The sequence below is a fragment of the Leuciscus leuciscus genome, assembly GCF_965113295.1.
Source record: "Leuciscus leuciscus genome assembly, chromosome: 22".
NCBI lineage: Eukaryota > Metazoa > Chordata > Actinopteri > Cypriniformes > Leuciscidae > Leuciscus > Leuciscus leuciscus.
In genome coordinates, this window is record NC_138746.1 from 15254655 (window position 1) to 15275015 (window position 20361).

The 20361-nt window shown below is 36.4% G+C and overlaps 2 protein-coding genes across 2 annotated transcripts in view; both read left to right on the forward strand.

Annotated features, from left to right (window-relative positions):
- slc24a3 (solute carrier family 24 member 3) overlaps positions 1-10765 on the forward strand; it is a 75458-nt gene extending 64693 nt beyond the window's left edge. Inside the window, exons 7-17 of the mRNA XM_082154814.1 lie at positions 1210-1284; positions 2161-2186; positions 2297-2350; positions 2485-2612; positions 2700-2860; positions 3775-4045; positions 4855-5021; positions 5111-5225; positions 5629-5741; positions 6923-6988; positions 7074-10765. Of these exons, the coding sequence (XP_082010940.1) occupies positions 1210-1284; positions 2161-2186; positions 2297-2350; positions 2485-2612; positions 2700-2860; positions 3775-4045; positions 4855-5021; positions 5111-5225; positions 5629-5741; positions 6923-6988; positions 7074-7223 (1326 nt within the window). The 3' untranslated portion in view covers positions 7224-10765. The remainder of the gene's footprint in view (positions 1-1209; positions 1285-2160; positions 2187-2296; positions 2351-2484; positions 2613-2699; positions 2861-3774; positions 4046-4854; positions 5022-5110; positions 5226-5628; positions 5742-6922; positions 6989-7073) is intronic.
- Positions 10766-11592: 827 nt separating this feature from the next.
- LOC309487258 (uncharacterized protein) lies at positions 11593-17978 on the forward strand. Its single transcript, XM_082154863.1, has 4 exons — positions 11593-11974; positions 15884-16101; positions 16269-16428; positions 16511-17978. The coding sequence occupies exons 1-4, from the start codon at positions 11713-11715 to the stop codon at positions 16726-16728; spliced, it is 858 nt and encodes a 285-aa protein (XP_082010989.1). The 5' UTR covers positions 11593-11712; the 3' UTR covers positions 16729-17978.
- The last annotated feature ends 2383 nt before the right edge of the window (positions 17979-20361 follow it).

Genomic DNA, 20361 nt, shown 5'->3' on the forward strand with positions numbered 1-20361 from the left:
CTAAACTTAACAACTACCTTACTAACTATTAATAAGCAGTAATTATGAGTTTGAGGTAAAAATAGGTAATAGTTAGTTTATAGTGCGAATTGGACCCTAAACTAAAGTGTGACCATATATATGTATATATATGTATATACAGACATACATGAAATACTGTAGATTTGTATTTGTGCTCTTGGTTTTCTAACAAAATTACCATCCTATATTAGTGATGTCAGTAAATCACTAAATGACACTTACATTTACGCATGGAGTCCATCAAAGTCAAGCAGGGGAAAAAGCACATCTGCAACAATGGAGCTTCTGGTTACCACGGAAACACAAAGCAAAGAGTGTCACCTGTGGTGTAAATTAAGCTGTGCTGGCGTGAGTGAGTGATGGCGCATTACTTTCGGTGCTCTGACGTAGATCAATGCTTTTTATGGAAGGATCGCCCTTCAAAACATGGCCCATTCAATATGGATTACTTCACATGGTTCAATCAGCTGGATTTCGGTACAGGATGTCATGTCCATATATGGTTCCTACTTCGTTCATTTCCTTCACTTCCGATTCACGCACTTAAATCATTTCCTTCACTTCTGATTCACGCACTTAAATGATTTCCTTCACCTCCGATTCACGCACTTAAATTCAGTATTCTACATTTTGTAAGCCAAGACCAACCATCCAACTTTTCCCAAAAATCTGGAAATAGTCACAGATTACACATTATGTAAGATGTAAAAGGCATGACAAGCACATTTTAAAATCCTTTAATACCAGGGTTTGCATGAGTCCATGAATGACAAAAAAGCATGCAATTTTATTGTGTGGAATAGACTTTTCAAACTAAACTCTTATTCTGTACAATTATCATGCAATATCATTATCAAAGATTAATTGATTAATTTAACTTAATTTCTAAATCATCATACTTCTGTGTGTGTCCCATGTTTAATCAGTGTCCTGTAATATGCACATCCTTTATGAGTTATTATAACTTGCTCTAGGTTTTTATGACTTCTGTCACCACAAATAAAGCACTTGTTCAAGATGGATGTCGGAAGTAAATCATTAAAATATTTACTTGTCATTGTAATGTAATAGAAGAGTTGTTCTGCTTTGACACTTGCTCCACTCCATTGAACCCTTCCCCTACAGGGTGTGTGTGTGTGTGTGTGTGTGTTAACTGTCTCTCATCCGTCCTCTCTCTCATCGATGCAGGCAGTACGGCTCTCGTGTTGGACGTTAATGAGAGACTCTGTGTACTACACCATCTCAGTGACCGCTCTGATCGTGGTGAGTAGATCTCTAAGTGGCTTTTCATGCTCCCATAAAGCCTATGGGCCTCCTCACGCAGCAGGAGAGTAGAAGCAAGTGGCTCTCCCGTGGGGCCCATGGCCGGCAGCACAGGACTCTTATTTGCCCACACTCTCTGCATGTGTTCCCAGCACAGAGGAACAACAAACACCGATTAATAGTACACAGGACACAGAGTAACAGAGATACTACACTGAACACCTTATTAAAAATTGGATTCACTGAAAGAACAAACTGTCTTGCAACAGTTTATACTGTTATAGTTGAAACATGGACTTTTTGGGGGGAAGTGGTGATATGTCTCTTAATTACAGTAAATGGTTGTATATCTGTAGATCTATTTTTTCTGATTAGTTTGTATTTATGTATATTTATAACATATACAGTGGGGTCCAAATGTCTGAGACCATGTTGAAAATATAGAATTCAAAAAATAAACCTGAAAATAAACAGTTCTTGTTCAATTTTCACTAAAATGATGCTGATAATGCAATTTATAACAAATTAAATTAAATAATTAGACAAATGCATACCAGTATACTTGAAATTTATATATAAAATAAACCTGTATATTAATGAAATGTTATAATTTTGAAAATGTTTACTTATCATGCTAATATAATATTTTATATTGTATTGTATTATTATAATGTTTTTTATTTAAAGATTCAGCAAAAATTAAATAAAGCATCACAGAAATGCTATTTTATGCATTAGATCCTCAGGACCCATATTACAGTTAGATAATCCTGCCCTCTAGTGGTAATATGCAACATTTCTGAAATGTTTGAAGGAATTTGGCATTGCCATATTTGTCTATTTAATTTAACTTTTGCTCTCTTTTTTTTTTTCAAGTTCATCTATGATGAGAAGGTGACATGGTAAGATAAACGCTGCTGTTACACCAGAACACCCTCTTCATTTGCCATATTACATTTGTTTCACATTCTGTTATGTATTCAGTCATTTATGCTACTTTATTTCTTCTCAGGTATGAATCGCTCATCCTAATAGTGCTGTACCTATTTTACATTATATTAATGAAGTAAGTTCTCCTTTATTCTGTTGCCATGGAAATGTTTCATTATTACATGGATTCATTGCTATTCATATCTACTTTGCATCAGTAGATCACATCACTGCTGATTTTATTAACTCTCCTTCCTTCGTGTTAATCAGATTTAACTCGCGGGTGGTTCATTACATCGAACGGCGGAAAAAGAACGCAGCAAATCTGGGTAACGGCACAGCCAGTAACACTGACATCGACGATGGGTGTGACGCCACTGTCGTGCTGCTTAAGAAAGGTAATGCAGTCCTGTTTTATATGAATCACGCGTATAACTGCTTGGTGTGCCATCTAAATTTCAACATTGTTGTTCTGTCACTCTTAGCAAATTTCCACAGGAAGCCATCAGTGCTAATGGTGGACGAACTCTTGTCTGCATACCCTCATCAACTGTCCTTCTCTGAGGCTGGAATGAGAATCATGATAACCAGCCACTTCTCCCCTCGCACACGCCTCACGATGGCCTCCAGAATGCTCATTACAGAGGTCAGTCACACACATCTGCACTCACACACATCTGCATTCTTTCACATATATAGTTGAGTCAAACACAGTCAAATACATGCTTACTGTAGATTGTGCCTAGTTTTTTACAGGCGGTTAAATTGAGTTTGATCTCAAATCATTTTTTGTGAACAGACTAAATGTCTGTAAATGAACATTGTCCCTCTCACATTGAAGTGTATTACGTAGAATTGATACACTTCCATTCAAAGTTTTGGGTCAGTAAGACTTTTAATGTTTTTGAAAGAAGTCTCTCACCAAGGACCATTTATAGTATCAGAAATACAGTAAAAACAGAAATACTTTATAACATTATTACAATTTAAAATAACTTTTTCTACTTTAATATTTTTTTAAATGTATTTTATTCCTGTGATTGCAAAGCTGAATTTTCAGCATCATTACTTCAGTCTTCAGTGTCACATGATCTTCAGAATCCACTGATTTGATGCTCAAGAAACATTTATTATTTTTATCAATGTTGAAAACAGTTGTGCTTCTTAATGTTTTTGTGGTGACCGTGATACATTTATTCATTATATTTGATGAATAGAAAGTTCAAAAGACCAGTGTTTATTTGAAGTAGAAATCTTTTGTAAAATTATAAATGTCTTTACTGTCACTTGTGATCACTTTAATGCATCCTTGCTGAATAAAAGTATTAATAAAAAAAATAAAAAAACTTAATTTCATACAATGCATCTCGCTTGGAATAAAACTGAAATGGTAATTGTGAGATAAGGTTAAAATAAGAAATAGTCACATTGTGAGATATAATTAAATCTCACACAATGGTGAAAAAATAAAGTTGCAATGACCTTAAGTGGTTATTCATTGTAGATGTTCTGTGTATTTACTCAAGACTACTATGTGCATGTGTGTGTGTGTGTTTGCAGAGGCAGCGTCTGATAAACAGTCGTTTCAGTAACGGCGACTCAGAGGTGACCGTAAAAATCCCTGGAAAGCGTGGGGTGGAGAATGGGCTGGCAGGACCGGACCGAGGCCTGAACGGGCGTAAGGGAGGTCACCATGATGACGACAGGGGAGGAGCTGAAGCTGGCACTGACACCGAAAACGAGAACGAGGACAATGAAAACAATGAAAACGATGAGGAGGAAGAGGAAGAAGATGACAAAGAAGGACCCTTCGTACCATACCGCTGCCCCGGTACATTTATTATTGTTGACTGACGAAAATCCTAATTAAGAATATCTTTTTGCAAAGTTCTAGGTTTTAGGTTCAACCCCTAGAAATGGCCGTCTATAAACTGTCCATAGGGGCTTTCGCAGCGGAGGAACTTTTTCATAGTTCCTAGAACTATTGGCGGAAGTACCCGGATTTTTTGTTGTACGCTGATTGGCCAAACGCATGCAAAACACCAGCACCGACCATTTTCAAAAAAGCTATGTAAACACACAGATTATAGCCTATATATTTACTCCAGAAACTAACTCTACGAACATGGAAATCAGTTATAGATGGGCCTCTTAACCTTTACGCTGAGGAGAAAATCCAACGCAACTTCGAGGGGACCAAGCAAACATGATTATGTATTTCTGCTCAGCAAGCAACACTGGACATCAACCACATGGCATACGCTAATTCCTTTTCATATACTGTCTTTCTATGTATAACAGTTCTATCTAATGACGTATTAGACAGGACTTAGACAGATCATAAACTAATGAACACGGAGAATGCCGTCAAAATAAAGGTCCGACCGCCGCGCCGTCAAAATAAAAGACACAACAACAAGTGCAGCTTACGTCACTTCAGAGTTCCTACTGGCGGTGCAAAGGCAACCAGGAAAATGTTCCTAAGGGAACCATTAGTTCTCAGAGAACCACCCAGGTGGCTAGTTCCTAGAACTATCCCGTGCGAAAGCCCCTCATGGCAGGAAGTGTTCTGTAAGCTGCTTTGAATGAGAGTGTTTGATAAAAGACTAATGACTCAAATGATGTCCTGATCTTGTGCAGGTGGGGGCTGTAATAAGCTAAAGTGGCTGCTGGCCTGGCCACTGAGTCTGCTGCTGTTTTTGACCGTGCCCAACTGTGCCTCGTCTCGTTGGGAGCGCTGGTATATGGCCTCGTTCATCAACTCCACCCTCTGGATCGCTTTTTTCTCTTACATCATGGTGTGGATGGTAAGGCTTGCCGCAGAAATATTGATTTTATAAATTCTTAAACTTCTTTTTTAGAATCGTTCAGTGACCTGTTGACACTTTCGTGGCAGGTCACAGTGATCGGTTACACTATGGGCATTCCTGATGTCATTATGGGCATCACTTTCTTGGCTGCTGGCACCAGCGTTCCTGACTGTTTGGCCAGTTTAATTGTGGCACGGCAAGGTAGGAACGAATTATTATTTCTTCACGCTTTAGCATTATTATTTACACTCTATCCCTGAATAAAATAATCAGTTTGCTTTGTCAGGAAGAGATTGAATAAATAATAGAATAAAAATAAAAATAAAAGAATAATTGTAATGAACACATTGTTAATTTACATATACAACCGACATTATAACAATACAAAGATGGCAGAATTTTGACAGACATTTGTTAAAACTACTGATCAATCTTCTGATTTTTTTGTATTCCTGTCCCTGGACGGTCAGATTGACAAAGATGCGGAGTCAAAATCAAAAGTGCATTATGGGTGTTGAAGTTTTATTAGCAGATATGAAATTGTTTGTAGATTATGATGATCGTAATATGTTCAGCCTTTAAACTGTCTATCAATCTTTTTCAGGAATGGGTGACATGGCTGTGTCCAACTCCATTGGTAGTAATGTGTTTGATATCCTGATAGGGCTTGGTCTGCCCTGGACCCTCCAGACTTTGGCCATCGACTATGGTTCCACAGTAAGTGCAAAATGTCATAATCTTCATTATTGTTTAATGATTAATTTGGCAAATGCTTAATTCTTTCCCTGCCTGGGTTTTTTTTGTTTTTTGTTTTTTTTGCCAGCCACCGCCAGCGTTTTTGGTCATTTTCACAAAAATGTCATGGCCCCCAGAATATTTCGTTGTATGAATATCTGAACATGCAATATATCAAAAGAAAGAACAGCCCCTCTGCTTTTAAACAAAAAAATATTTTATTATATCTTCATACATTCTTTTTTTTTTTCAACACTTGAATGTAAGTTTCATTAAAAAAAGCAACATTTTGAGCAAAAAGCTGAGAAAATCCAGTTTTTGTCAAAGACTACGTCTAGATTCAGTACATTGATCACAACATAGATTGAGTAGATCTTCTTTGCCTGTGTTTTGACCTGAAAATACTGTACTCGTTCAGGAGATGCGTAATAGCGCCCCCCTACCTTACAACAGCGGTAACACGGAACACCGTAAAATCTCGTCAATGGCAGGGAAACATTTTCTCATAAAAGACAAGATAACTCGTCAATGGCGGAGAGCATTGTCAGAGACCAAATGAAAAATCAGTATTGTTTGTTTAGTTATTACCTATAACCCAAAAACTGTGACATTAGTGATGCACTGAGACCGCTAATAATTTTTGTTATTATAGCCAAAAATCAATAAATGGCTAATTGTAAAATTCTGTATTGTTTTGTCTAAATAAATACCCCCAAAAAAGAAAGTTACAAGTGATTTTAATCATCCCAGCATTATAATGTACAATATGAAAAATGTATATTGGATATTGAGTCTTATTAAATTTTTGTTTTTAAAGACTAACTTTATGTGTGTGTTGCATGATGACAAACGCAATCTAAATATACAAATAAAGGAAATGAGCATGAACAATTAAATATTCAATATCGGATGATATTGATAAATGCAGAATGTTTGCGTTAGTCACGTGAGAGGAAGCAGAAAACTGGAAAACAATTGCAAGTTTAAAGTAGAAATTTAGACAAAAAGAAAATAGGCAATTTTGGGTCTGTGTACATGTTTGTCTACATCTGGTCTAAATTGAAAACACATTTCGAGTCGCAGAATAAACACAGGGCTTTGTTTGAAACCATTTGCCAACATTTTATAAGTGCAAGTTCTAACATTTATGCATCTCTTCTCAGATTCACCTGAACAGTAAAGGCCTGATCTTCTCGGTCGGGCTGCTGCTGGCATCTGTGTTTCTCACGGTATGTGAGAGCAATTAAAAACACTTATTCAAACAAATGTCCTTTGAATCCATCTCTCACAATCTACCCTTTCTTTCCCTCTCAGGTTCTCGGTGTACATTTGAACAACTGGAAACTGGACAGGCGTTTGGGTTTCATGTGTTTGCTGATGTACGCTGTCTTTCTGTGTTTCTCCATCCTCATCGAGTTCAACGTATTCACCTTCGTCAATCTGCCAACCTGCCGCGAAGAATGAGAAACGTTCCTTTTCCCGGCACTCCCTCCTTGACCTTGCGAGGATAATGGCACAAGTCCTTGATCAGAGGCAGACCGGCTTTTCTGAAGGAATATTTATTTATTGATCTAGCTGATCCTCTATCGATCCTCTCTTTTTCTTTTCAATGGGTGCAATATTGATAGAGTCTCTAGGTCTGTGGTGTTACAAGAGGAGAGAGGATTGTGCGTGAGGAATGGTCCTGTTGACTGATAATGTATAAAGACTGTTCTGACGGGACAGGAATGTAGTAAAGGATGACTACTGCCTGGTTTGATGTGAATACTTTTTGTTTTTGTTTTTGAAAATATTTTGCATATTACATATTTAAAGAATACGATCTAAATGTATTTTATGATGGCATTTATTTTGTTAGCTGCTAATTGACGGAAGAAGAGACTGGACTTGTTAATATCGGTAAAATGATAGATTTATGAGGGTTCTCTTTTTTTGCTGAAAGGTACTGGTGACCTCTAGTAAATACTTACTGAACAGTCCTCTTTTTAATTTGGGCATTACCAAGTCACTTTCAACCTTCATGTGACAGATTGATCCAGATGCCAGGGTCATCAGTGTCTACGTTTTTCCAATGAGAATATGTTTACCGTGCAGAGAAGGTAATAAAAGCGAAAGGTTGGAGATCGCTTTTAGAGAGACAGCGGGCATTTGTTTGCACCTGTGTGGAGACACATGTTGGAACGCTACAACCAACATATTTATGTTTAGTGAGACGATATATGGGATTTCTATAGATGTGTTTATGAACATTCTTTCGTCTCTAACACTCTGTATATACTGAAAACAGAGAAAAGTTTATTTATTAATTTATTGAAAACTATTTATGCACATTGCTTTCCTATGACGTACTGAAACTAAACCAACCCACAGCTGTCCCAAAGAAGAGACCGTTCTGGAGTTTCAGCCAGGCTACGCCGTTTTGTCCTTCAGAGCTTGTGTGTCAGCCTTTTCTACTGGATTCCTTCTCCTTCATCTCTGAATATTATGCACCCTTTTAGATGCACCTTTGACTTGATGCGTAAAACAGTTTCTACTATTTGATATCGGTGTGACGTGACATCCGAGGTAATTGTAGAGATTTTTTGAACACTCAAAACTTCGGCAGGCAAGGGGAAAACATATAAATATATATATATATATACACACACATATATTTTATACTTAACTGTTTTGACATTTAAGATCGGCCCATTCCCTGTTAAGAGTGAATGGAGTGAGTGAGCCACAAACCTAAGAAGCTGATTAACAGGAACTTGTCCTGGTAAAATGAAGCTAACATCTAACGTTGATAAGACTGTTTCAAAGTCAAACCATAGATGTAAAACAATCAAATTTGCTTTAGAAGAGGTCAAGTAATTTTTCTCTTAGCATGCCACTCTAATCTTAGAGTTTATCAAGGAATTTTATCAAGGAAACAAGGATCAGAATTCATTTCCAAGGATGCAGTTAATAAGTTGGATTTTTCAGACGTTATTTATGCTGATGTGACCGGGACTCCATTTCTTGGCCTTCTTTTAGAAGGACGATTTAAATACTTTGTTTTGTATGCCTCTGCTTCTGGGGGTTGTAAAAAGACACCGCCACAATGTATCACAGCTGTAAACTTTTAACTGTGGCACAATGTGTGGATGCGTGGACTATTTCTCCTTACAGAGGTTTTTAGTGAGCTGACAAAGTAGCGATTCTATGGACTCTTTTAGTCTAGTTAGAAACTTCATGCAGGTTTTCTAGTCGGAAGGCACATTGCAGGGAAATTTTGTGTTTTATGCACTGGTTGATACTGGGTGTGTAATTGTTTGTCATAATTTAAGGAGAGAATTTAGATGACATATCTGGAAGAGTATTGCGGCAAAGTATTTTTATCAAAAACGCAACTTTGTATTTTGTAACGCAAAATGTTTAGAAATGTTTTCTGCTGTTAAAAGTCTGTAGGATGTGCTTCAAGTGAATTCTTTAGCAAAAAAATAACTAATTTGTCAGCTTACTGTCAAAGTACTTTTAGCATGTTTAAAATCAAAGGTCACACTTTGTAGGTCATTCTTTTATCAATGATGTAAAAAAGAGGATAATTTTTTCCCTAGGTTGGCCGATTATATGAGCAAATATGAACATTTTGTTTTCTATATTACTCATAATAGACATTGAGGCCTAGTTTACTTCCCAAAAATGCAACAGAAGGCCTAGGGTTTAAGCAATGTGATATTCCTGGTAAATATAAGCTAGGTGTAATCCAAGTAGAGTGTATGAGCTGTGTTTGGATGCTGAGGATTGTTACAGTAGTTCATTCTTTTCTTCTTCGTAAAGCAGGGTATTATAAGGAAGATTTCGGGAAGGCAGGGTTTAATGAAAAGTTTTGTTCATCAAATGCAATAATGTGTAGATTAATTACTGTGTTTGTGTTTTTTCTTGTAAATCCTAAACATGACACATCACATTCTTAGAGTCATATATATGCTACTTACTTTCAGTAAGGTTTGACAGAGTTTGTGCACTCTATATGCTCGATATCAAGGATAGTAAAAAGAGGCTTTGAGATGCAACTAAATTAACTATCACTGCAACTGTAATGCTTCAGAATATGAGCACTGCTGCTTACAGGTTGTGGGACATTAATGCCTATGTTTATGGTTGCAATATACCAGCCATAGCGATCTACAGATTCAATAGTTATTATGTACTGATCGATGCTATTTGGTCATCATCACTTCTGAAAATCAAAGTGCTGCTGTTCGTTTGTACGCACAAATATAATGATAATAATAATGGGGGCATGCACAAACAATTAGCCCACAATTAGACAATTTACACTCATATTTCCTTTTCTTGTCTGCTGATATTTCTTCATGGATTCAGGCATATATTAATAAGAAGTGACTTTTACAGGGTGATGCATTGCTGATGTACATAATTATACATACAAGAAAATGTCTTCATATTTTTTGTCTTTGCCTGTATATCTGTTGACAATATTTTCATAGATACTGTACAATGTTTGGGTCCTTTATTTGTTTATTTTTGTTGTTGTTGTGTTGAGGGTTTGATTAAACACCCTTGGTTTGCTAAGTTGCATGGGATATTTTAATATAAGGAATTATTTATGTTCATTACTATTACACATTGTTGAGCACTGGACGGACAGCAGTGGATTTAGACCTCTTAGATTATTGCATGTTTTCATATTTCTTTTTCTTTTTTCCAATGGAAAACTCCAATGAAAGCATAGATATTTCATTCAGATTAATTGATGTCTTCTGCATTTCAGAAATCATAAAAAGAATGGTGGTTGGCTTTATGTACTAAACCATTTTGTTCAGGTGTTTCAGTTGTATATCAGAGGAGTACTTTTTTTTCCTTTTTTTTTTTTCTTTTTTTTTTTTGCTACTTGAACATAATTAAAATGATCTTTGCTGAGGTAAACACTATTGTTCGCTAATGGTCATTTCAGCCATAAAAGCAGGCATGTTGCTTTCACTGTATAAGGGCATCTAATAAATGGATTGGTTCTACAGAGATAAAGATATTTCCAAAATATCAAAACTACCCCTAGCCCTCACACAAAACTGTTGTTATTAGTTGATTTAGAGCAAAGTAGTCTGTAATTGCATGTTTTACGCTACTATATTTGTCGATGACATTTTCAAACATTTAGCCCTCATAAGCACAGATGCATCTCAAACAACATAGCCCATTACACTTCCTTGATTTGCAGATGAATATACTGTATATTGCCATGAAAACATGGATTAGTGAGTGTGTAAGAGAAAGAAGTATAACATATAAAATAATAATACAAGTAAATAGAAGGGGGGAAAAAAGAAGAAATGTAAACAGAAAAAGGAACAGGTATGAGAAAATCATATAAATAGCATAAAAGGTTTGCATAGAGACCTAGTGAGTTTTGCTTTACCATCAACCCAAGTAGTAACTCTATATAATTTTTCATATCTATCTGAAATAACAAAAAGTTGGGTTTTTCTTTAACACATTTTTGTTTATGTATATGGTATTTCCCCGTAATCAAACAAAGATTAACAATAAAGACCAGATTTGATGGTAATCTTTGTCTATTCAAATAAACTAAAGAATAATCTTTTTAGAAAAGTAAACTTTCATGCCTAAGCATTTTCAAAGGATACATTCCAAATCTATCCAAAACATTTTGCTATAAATGCATAAAAAAAATAAGTGGACAACATTTTGATTTAGTTAAATTTAACTGCGCGCCTGTAAGCGACGGGTGACGTCACGGTATGCTTGTGGGAATTGTAGTTCTTTCAAAATTCCCAACGTTCTGCCAACGTTGCTGTGACGTTTGCGTAACGTGATACGTGCGCTGGCTGGGGACAGTTTGATAACCATTTCCGCCTATTTCTCGCATATATCGCAGTGTTTAACAAGAGTAGCAATTTTTGCATAAAGTGCTATTTGTAAATTAATAAATACACCCATAAAAATGGACCCAAACAGTGTCGGTCGTTCGAGCTGGGCCATAAACCGCCGGGCGGAGGGTTTAGTGAGTAAACACATGGCAGAAATGGCACAGAGACGCTTAGCGGTGCCTGAGGAGGATATGAACCCTCTGCCCGGAGACTTGAGAAGGAGCGCAGAAGACATCCCGGGGCGGGCGGAGGTGAATTTCAGCGCGGATTCACAGTCCTACAATCCTGCAGGAGTGGCAGAAAAGTTAATGCTAGAGAACGCATCTTCATCTTCAGGTACTGTAGGCAGTGAAAATAACCACTTTACATCGCTTTTCTTAAATCGTTATGGAACTTTGTGGTGTTAAAATGTCTTGACTTGAAGTTTTTTAAATGGAAGTTATACATTATCTTTTTAGATATATAAAACAACCCTCAACTCTACTCCAACCTCCATAGAACCTCCTTTAAAAAAAAAATATCTTTTTTTTAAACTCAGCAAACATGAAATCAAAAACTGACTTTTTATTTTTTTTAATGTAATATTGCAGTATTTGTTATAAATGATGTATTAAAGTATAAAAAAATAAAAAATATATATTATTATTATTCATGTACCCTGCTAAACTTTAATGAAAGTAACTTTCCTTCTCTCTTGGAATGATATCTCTTCTCTGATGACGCGTTTACTGGCGCGAAGGCGGGACAACCTGTCAATCACATGAGATCGCAGCAATAGACCTTATTCACAACAGCGCCATCTTTGATTTTTAACGGAAATTAAAGCGAGGCTGTCTTCGCTGAGCTGTATGGATTGTTCTGCTGACGAAACACTGCAGATCTCTCTCTTCTCTCTCTCTCTCTCTCTCTCTATAGCTAAAAAGATCTTTTGTCGCATTTTACTTGTAGTTTTTCACCACAAAATCTGTTAAACATGATTATTTTAAAACTAAGTTGAAATAATGCGGGCTAATGGCTTCATACATGAGCAAATACTATCGCAGGGTTTCCGCGGGGTTGTAAAAGGTAGTAAAAGGTAGTAAATTAAATTATGCCAAATTAAGGCCAGTAAAAAGTAGTAAAAAGTAGTAAACGTCATCTGACGAGGTAGTAAATTTTCCGGTTAGATTTTCCGTTTGGCGAGTAAATCTCAAAAGGCTATCCGCCACACTGGCGGGTGAATGTTCATCATACCAAAATAGTAATAAAAAAATATTACAATTGCCTTTTGTAATGTTATGATGCCTGGAAATTAGTTAAAATCTCCTGCGAATCTAGAGCGAGCGAGCGAGCAAAAGCGCGCATGCAAACCGTGTAGCGAGCGCACGGCAGAGAGGGAGAGACCTTGCGTGTGTGTGTGTGTGTGTGTCTCTCTCTCTCTCTCTCTCTCATGCAGTGGTGACGCGTTCATATAAACGGCACCTAAACGCTGTAAAAAATATATATTATGACATTTTAATTGTTTATTAATAAACAAGTGTTTCTGTGTCAGCTGCAAAGATGAAGTTGACACTAGGTGTGTTCGACATCGGCTGCGGCTGGATGTAACCGATCGGCGAGAGTAGCCGCGTGCAGGCGGGGAGGAGCTGCAAACGGAGACGTGAAGTCGGACACTTTCTGGTTCCCGTAGTGACCGCTCACGTGGTGTTCGCGTACTTTACCACAGCTGAAGTGAAATAAATGTAATATTGGCCAAATAATACACAGATGTTTCAGAGACATTTTTATTCAATAGGCCTACTTTATGTACTGCTTCATACAGCGTCTGTTTGAACAAGAATAAAGTTCAACATAATTTCTACTATTAATGAAGTGGAGTCTATAGGCTACGTTTTTTAATCAGTTTTAATTTGATAAACATGACACAATATAACATACGACATGAAAAGAGTGTTTACTGTTATAAAAAACTGATTTGTGATCTTTAGAGTAACTAAAGGTGTTCGAATAAACACGAAACACACGTGATCGTTGTCATGAAGTGAATCCGGCCAATCGTGGGACAGCTGTGTCGTCATCAGCCCTCCTGCAGCCCAGTGCAGCCGCTCTTGAGAAGCTGCGCTGGCTGAGTTCTCCGGCTACTCTCGAAATGCTCTCGCGGTACTTTGATGGCATATGTCACAGTCACGTGGCGTCGGCGCTGTATCAAGTCAGACAAAATTTCTAACCGGCATGCACTGCTTCAAGTCAGTTGCCGATCGGTCTGCGCAGAGCTGTATGAAGTCGAACAAGCCTACTGACTCGCGATCTTCGCAGTAGTGAACGCGCCGGAGAAAAATGCATTTCTTACGGATTAGCCTATAGCCTACTTTTATTTAGTTTTGAATGGTTCTGTTTAAAAGTAGAAATTTCAAGCTTTCTGTAGATAATAGATATAGGATATTTCTAATTTGTTTAGGTCTGTGAGGCGAGTAGCCTAGGCTACCTGTATACGCTGAGTTTCGGTTCATGTCTGAACGTGTTGTGATTATACAAAATAATGAAACATGGATTAAAATTAAGATACAATTAATACAAAACGAAATTCGTTTCAAAGAGAGGCTTTGTGTTTTCTGTTTGATGTCTTAAGTTTTAAGTTTTAAAAGCATCCTTAATGGAGAACGAACGGTTAGGCTACATAACATGTTTTTTTTCTCAAATGCAAACACGAAATAAAAGACAAAATACTTTTTAACAAGACAATTTTTTGGGGGAAAAATATGTATTTATAGCTTTTGAAAAAAAATCTGGATGGATTAATAGCGTTTTGGAAAAAAATCTGGATGGATTTATAGCGTTTTGAAAAAATAAATCTGGATGGATTAATAGCGTTTTGGAAAAAAATCTGGATGGATTTATAGCGTTTTGGAAAAAAATCTGGATGGATTTATAGCGTTTTGGAAAAAAATCTGGATGGATTTATAGCGTTTTGAAAAAAATCTGGATGGATTAATAGCGTTTTGAAAAAAAATATGGATTGATTTATAGCGTTTTGGAAAAAAATATGGATGGATTTATAGCGTTTTGGGAAAAAATATGGATGGATTTATAGCGTTTTGGGAAAAAATATGGATGGATTTATAGCGTTTTGGAAAAAAATATGGATGGATTTATAGCGTTTTATAGCCAGGTTGTAAAAATACAGTATTGTGTATTGTGTGAATATGTCACCTCTAGTGTGTGGCCCGGCCCTTTGTTTATTTTTCTGTATTTGGCCATCACTAAAAAAAGTTGTGAGTTGGACAGTGCTCGGCTTGTGTCTAGTGTTGAAGTTATTTGTTTATTAATGAAATACTGTTATTATAGTGTACAATTGCACTTTATTATTACACATTGTGTAGCTGTTCATTCTAAAGGTCCAGTCTGTCTTCTAATTTTTATGTAATTGTTACTCTTTGACATATTGAGTAAATCCTATGGACCAAGGCCTGTTGTGATATCTTGATTAATCCAAGTCCTATGGTAGAGTTCCCTCTTACTTGAATGTAGCTCACTCACTTGCCCTAACACACATGCACACTCACATACACCTACAGAACCTCTCCTGACTTTCTCTTTCTCGCTCTCTCTGGTTCTCTATCTCTCCCTCCCAGTGTTGAAATTAAGTTATAATTGCCTCATTAAATTGTGATTAAATATGTTATTAATTCATTTTGGAAAGATATTTCATGTCTTTACTTGTCACTTTACTTAACACTTAACACTGCTACAGTTGAAGTTTGAAGCCGTGTTGGTAGTAAAAATATTGTGATGGTAGTAAAATAGGTAGTAAAAAGTAAATTCAATTTAAGAATCTCTGTATAAACCCTGTATCGATTAACAACCTCATATAGCTTACAGTAAGGCTGTCTTTAATGGTTTATAAGTTATTGTTAAAATTGAGTTTTTACATTCAGAACCTGATGACTGTTCTCTATAGCAAACGACAATGAACCTACGATTCAATCAATTGCCGATTGACAAAATTAAGTCCTTATGTAGAGTACCGTCAGATGTACAACATAAAATTCCTGTTAATAGAATAAAATATTTAAATCAGACTGTACTGTCTATATAGAAACAGCCTACAGAAACAACCCAGAACACCTTGGCAAGTAGTCAGCAAGTAGACACATGGATATCTGCACACAAATTGAACTCAACTGACGCAGCTTGACACAGTTGATATCAATGCTGAATTTTAACCTTTTGTAAGTCTTCACTTAATCGACCTTTTTACAACTACAGAGACAGCGGCTCACAGGAAAATCATATCCCTACTTATTGAGATCAAGGAGGAGCAACAGAGGCAGTGGGAAGTTCTGAAAGACCTGCAGGCCAGGATTCATGGACAAGTGTGTGAAGAGGAGGACGAACCACTTGACATAGATCTGCCACTGAGAACTATGGAACAGCTTGATGAAACGGAGCAGCATTTAGAGGATACTGAATCTCAAAGGAGAATGGTAAATAATAAATAGGCTACTGTAAATGTACTCTTCAATTTACAGTTTCTACAGCACATGTAATAATGGGTTATGTGATTTTGTAAACCTCAATCAAACATTTTCTAGTAACACTCTTCCCTTCTTCACCTATACGAGTATTGCTTCATATTTTGATTTTTCCATAGGTGTCACATCTCTCAAGGATGGGCGGAGCCACAGTGGATGATGCGGTTCGGCGTCTTATGCACGCTGTTCTCTCTTTCAGTGTGGGCTCGGAGCTCAACTGGGTCGGCAGAGGACAGAAACGGAGCTTCAGAAACACCAGACTGCAGGGGGTTTTATTTCGTAAGCAACCTTTAAAATTATGTTTCAGTACAACAGTTTTAGACCTTCATGTGAAGTAATGTTTCAACTCTTTTCTCTGCAGGTGCCTTGAAGAGGACACCCGTAGGAAAGGAGGCCACACACCACCAGTTTGCTGATGTAGTGAAGAAATGGTTGCGGTTTGCCCCTTTCCGACAAAGAGGAAGTGGACGAAGACCACACTGGAAACCTGTTGAGTTCATCTGTCCCAAATTTGACAGTACTGTGGAGGATCATAACCAGCTTAATCTGGAATCTGATGAGATTCAGGTCACAATATAATTACATTCAGTGCTCGAAGTGGTGGGGAAAAAAGTGCCGGTACTCCTGAGGGTTGAAACCGCGGTCCCTAACACTTTCAGCACTGATTACACTAAATATTGTATCACTAAATGTAAAAAAAAACAGGTAAAGTGAACTCCGTGAATGAAGAAATGTGACCCATGCTGGCAAAATGTCGAAATGCTTCCCCTCAGCACAATATTCATAGCAAATTCTCGATGGCATGAGTCTGAACCAATGCCATGTGACTTCAAACTCATGCTGATGTAAGCAAAATGATCTTGCACTGACTAACACAAAGCGTGCGCACGAAGACGCCTCAGGCGCACGATCCCGATATACACAGAATTACAGTATTTCATAATATTTCTCTTGGCGTGTATTCACACAAACAATATCTGTTATGTCTTAAGTGAATGTTTGGTTAACTGTGGGGGAGAAAACATCTGATGTGTACCATATTATTAGATCCATGCAGTACAGTTGGTTTTAATATATAGGCTGTCTGTTGCTAGGTGATTTTCTTGTGGAACCTTCAGAAAGTTTTACCTCGATTTTTCTCAAAATTGACTTTGCTGCACCAAATCATACATCATTTTGAAGGTTTCTTTAATAAAGAATGTGAAAATAACAATAACTAATTGTTGAAAATTTGCTCATGGTGACTCATTTTGCCAGGATGGGTCACAAACCAAATGACAAGACTTTCAAAGGATGAATGTTACTTTTTTGTCATATTACATTCTTCTTAATATAATATTTTCTTTCCTATCTTAAATTTATATACTGTAATTGCAGCATAGAGCTTTAAAACATAATGGGCAAACGTAAAACAATCTGTGTATAATGTTTTCTTTGTGCCTGCAAATATATTTTAAATATATTGTAATATGTTTCAATTTAAACACTGATGGCAATTTATTTCAGTTTTCAAAGTTTTGAATTAAAATAGTTTTGCAATCCATTTTTCAAGTTGGAAGTTAAGAATGTAATGCGTTTTGCAAGGTTTGGTGCCATTATGTTTAACAATAAATGGACATCAGATTTAATGAAGTGCTACAACACAAAATATAGCAGACTGCTGTACACAACAACAAAAAACACAAAAATTACATTTCTCAAATGTAATTTAATGACTTTGCTTAATAAAATGGATTATTTTAGAATTGTCTAGTGATAAATTTGAAAATGTGAATAGTTTTCTAAGAACTTTTGCTTCCTGACAAACATAAAAACAGGTTTAAAAAATATCTCTGTGACTTTTTTTGTGTTCATAATGCCACTCTTTTCTATTTAAGTGATAGAGTTATATAACTTTTTTACTCTATGAGAGTAAAGTGCAAGATTATTTGACTAAATCTTCAGCTTTGGAACCCATGCCCATATTTAGCAGGGAAATAAATAAATGCAGAAAGGGTGTTCTGACCAATGGTTACATCTGGCTCTGTGGACTTAAAAAACAAACAAATTCTCTACAAAAACACTTTAAACTGTCACTATGGTATTTTATTTGTTTACTTGTACATACAGTGGATATAAAAGTCTACACACCCCTGTTAAAACAGCTTTTTTTTAAGGAATGAAACAAGATAAATTTGCACCTTTAATGATGAAATTACAACCTATGCAATGCCACTGAAAACCAAAGTGACACATTTCAGAGAAAAAACAAAAATTTTATACAAAATAAAAACATAAAATAACCTAACTGCATAGTGTGCATAACAATTGGGTAGCCTATGTAGCTGTGTTCAGAATGAACCAATCATCAAGCTCATATGAAATAGTACACACCTGCCTTCACCTGAAGTGACTCTGATTAACTCCAAATAAATAGCAGCTGTTCTTGTAAGATTTTTCTGTCATCTTCTTGGTTGGATGCTATTACAAGAACCAGTGGCCAAAAAGAGTTTACAACTCACTGACCAGGATCTCATTGTTGAAAAGTTTAACTCAGGTGAGGGCTACAAATAACTTTTTCTAAGGCATTAGTTATGCCATGGAACACAGTGAAGTAATCAACAAGTGGTGAAAGTACAGTTACATCAAGAACAGGATGTCCCTCCAAATTGATGAGAAGACAAAGGGAGGATATGCTGTCAAGAGGCCTACAGCAACATTAAAAAAAGAGTTCCAGCTCTTTCTTTCAAATAGGTTCCTCCCTACATGTTACAACTAGGCCTCTCTCCTCTTTTGTTCATCTGTCTGGGTTATAGGGCAGACCTCGATTTAAGTGACAAAGTGATCTTATTCCTAAATGATAACGATTTGCCTGTGTGTTGTGTATTAAACCTTTTTCACAAAAATCACACAGGAACATTAAAATCTGCGTAAACGATGCTTGCTGACCCAGAGAGAGCAGTTGTCCAAAGTATTGAAACCGCTTCACAAACAGTCTTTTCAAACTTCACACAGTATCGTTATCACTTTGTTACACGTATTCATATTATCACAGAAGTGGGATAAAAGTTTATAATTCGGATATAAAAAATGTAGACCGAGGGAAGCGATCAAAATAAAACGCCTTTCGGAAGCGATATGCTTAAAATTGCGATTGTATCAATTACATAGTTACGCCACCAGGTGGCGACAAGTGACTTAAACGTATTTGTCATTGAATCATTCAAGAGATTCGTTAAAAAAACTCTGATTAATCCAGTAATAAAACAAGTGAAGTATTTATGAGTGACACATTGAATCATTTATTCAAACGGATTAAATGATTAATTCATATTTATTAAACATTTTAAATGCATAAATTGACTGCAGCAACATTTGTCAGAATGTCTTGTACATTTTTAGTTGTCTATTCAGAGTTGTGGGGAAATTATCTCTATTTGAAACGAACAAAAAAAAAGTGTGATTTATCAATTTATCCAGAATTGTGCAGATTTGATGTTTTGGAATGGCCCTGCCAGAGCCCAGACCTGATAGGAATATGTTGGGTTGCCTGAAGAGGGCCGTGCACAGGAGATGCCCTCAAGGTAACCGATCTGGAACATTTTTGCAAAGAAGAATTGTAAAATATTCCCAAGTCAAGATGTGCCAACTGTCAAGCTGATAGACTCCTATTCAAATTCAAATTCAAATTCAAATTAAAGGGTGCTTCAACTCTATTAGTTCAGTGTGTGTGCATGCTGTTATTCCAATTACTATTTGTTCTTCTCTGAAATGTCATTTTGGTCTTCACTAGCATTGCATAGGTTATTTTTATATTGTAGTATTTGTATTAAACCTATTGTTTAATCGCCTTCTATTATGTAAGTTCCATTATAACCTAGATGTAATAAAATGTCATATTCATAAGACCAATTTTATACTTGGTAAATGACAATTAACGCAGTATATTTGTAATATCGTATAATAAAACATAAGTGATATTTTAGTAGATTTAGCTGTTTTCTTTGTTTTAATCAAGCCACTGAGGTTTAAAGTTAAAATTGAGCCCACCAGGTCATTTACTTTTAAATTGTTTATTTTCGATTTGTCCTCCATAGTTTTCCACTGTCTTTCCGGTTCTTTCATGTTCTTCTCTGAGTAACATGGTTGCTGGGTCTAACAAAAGCTTTTCCCTTCCAGAGACATTCCCAGCTGGGACACGTGACGTGAAACTCAATGCACATCAACTTTTGT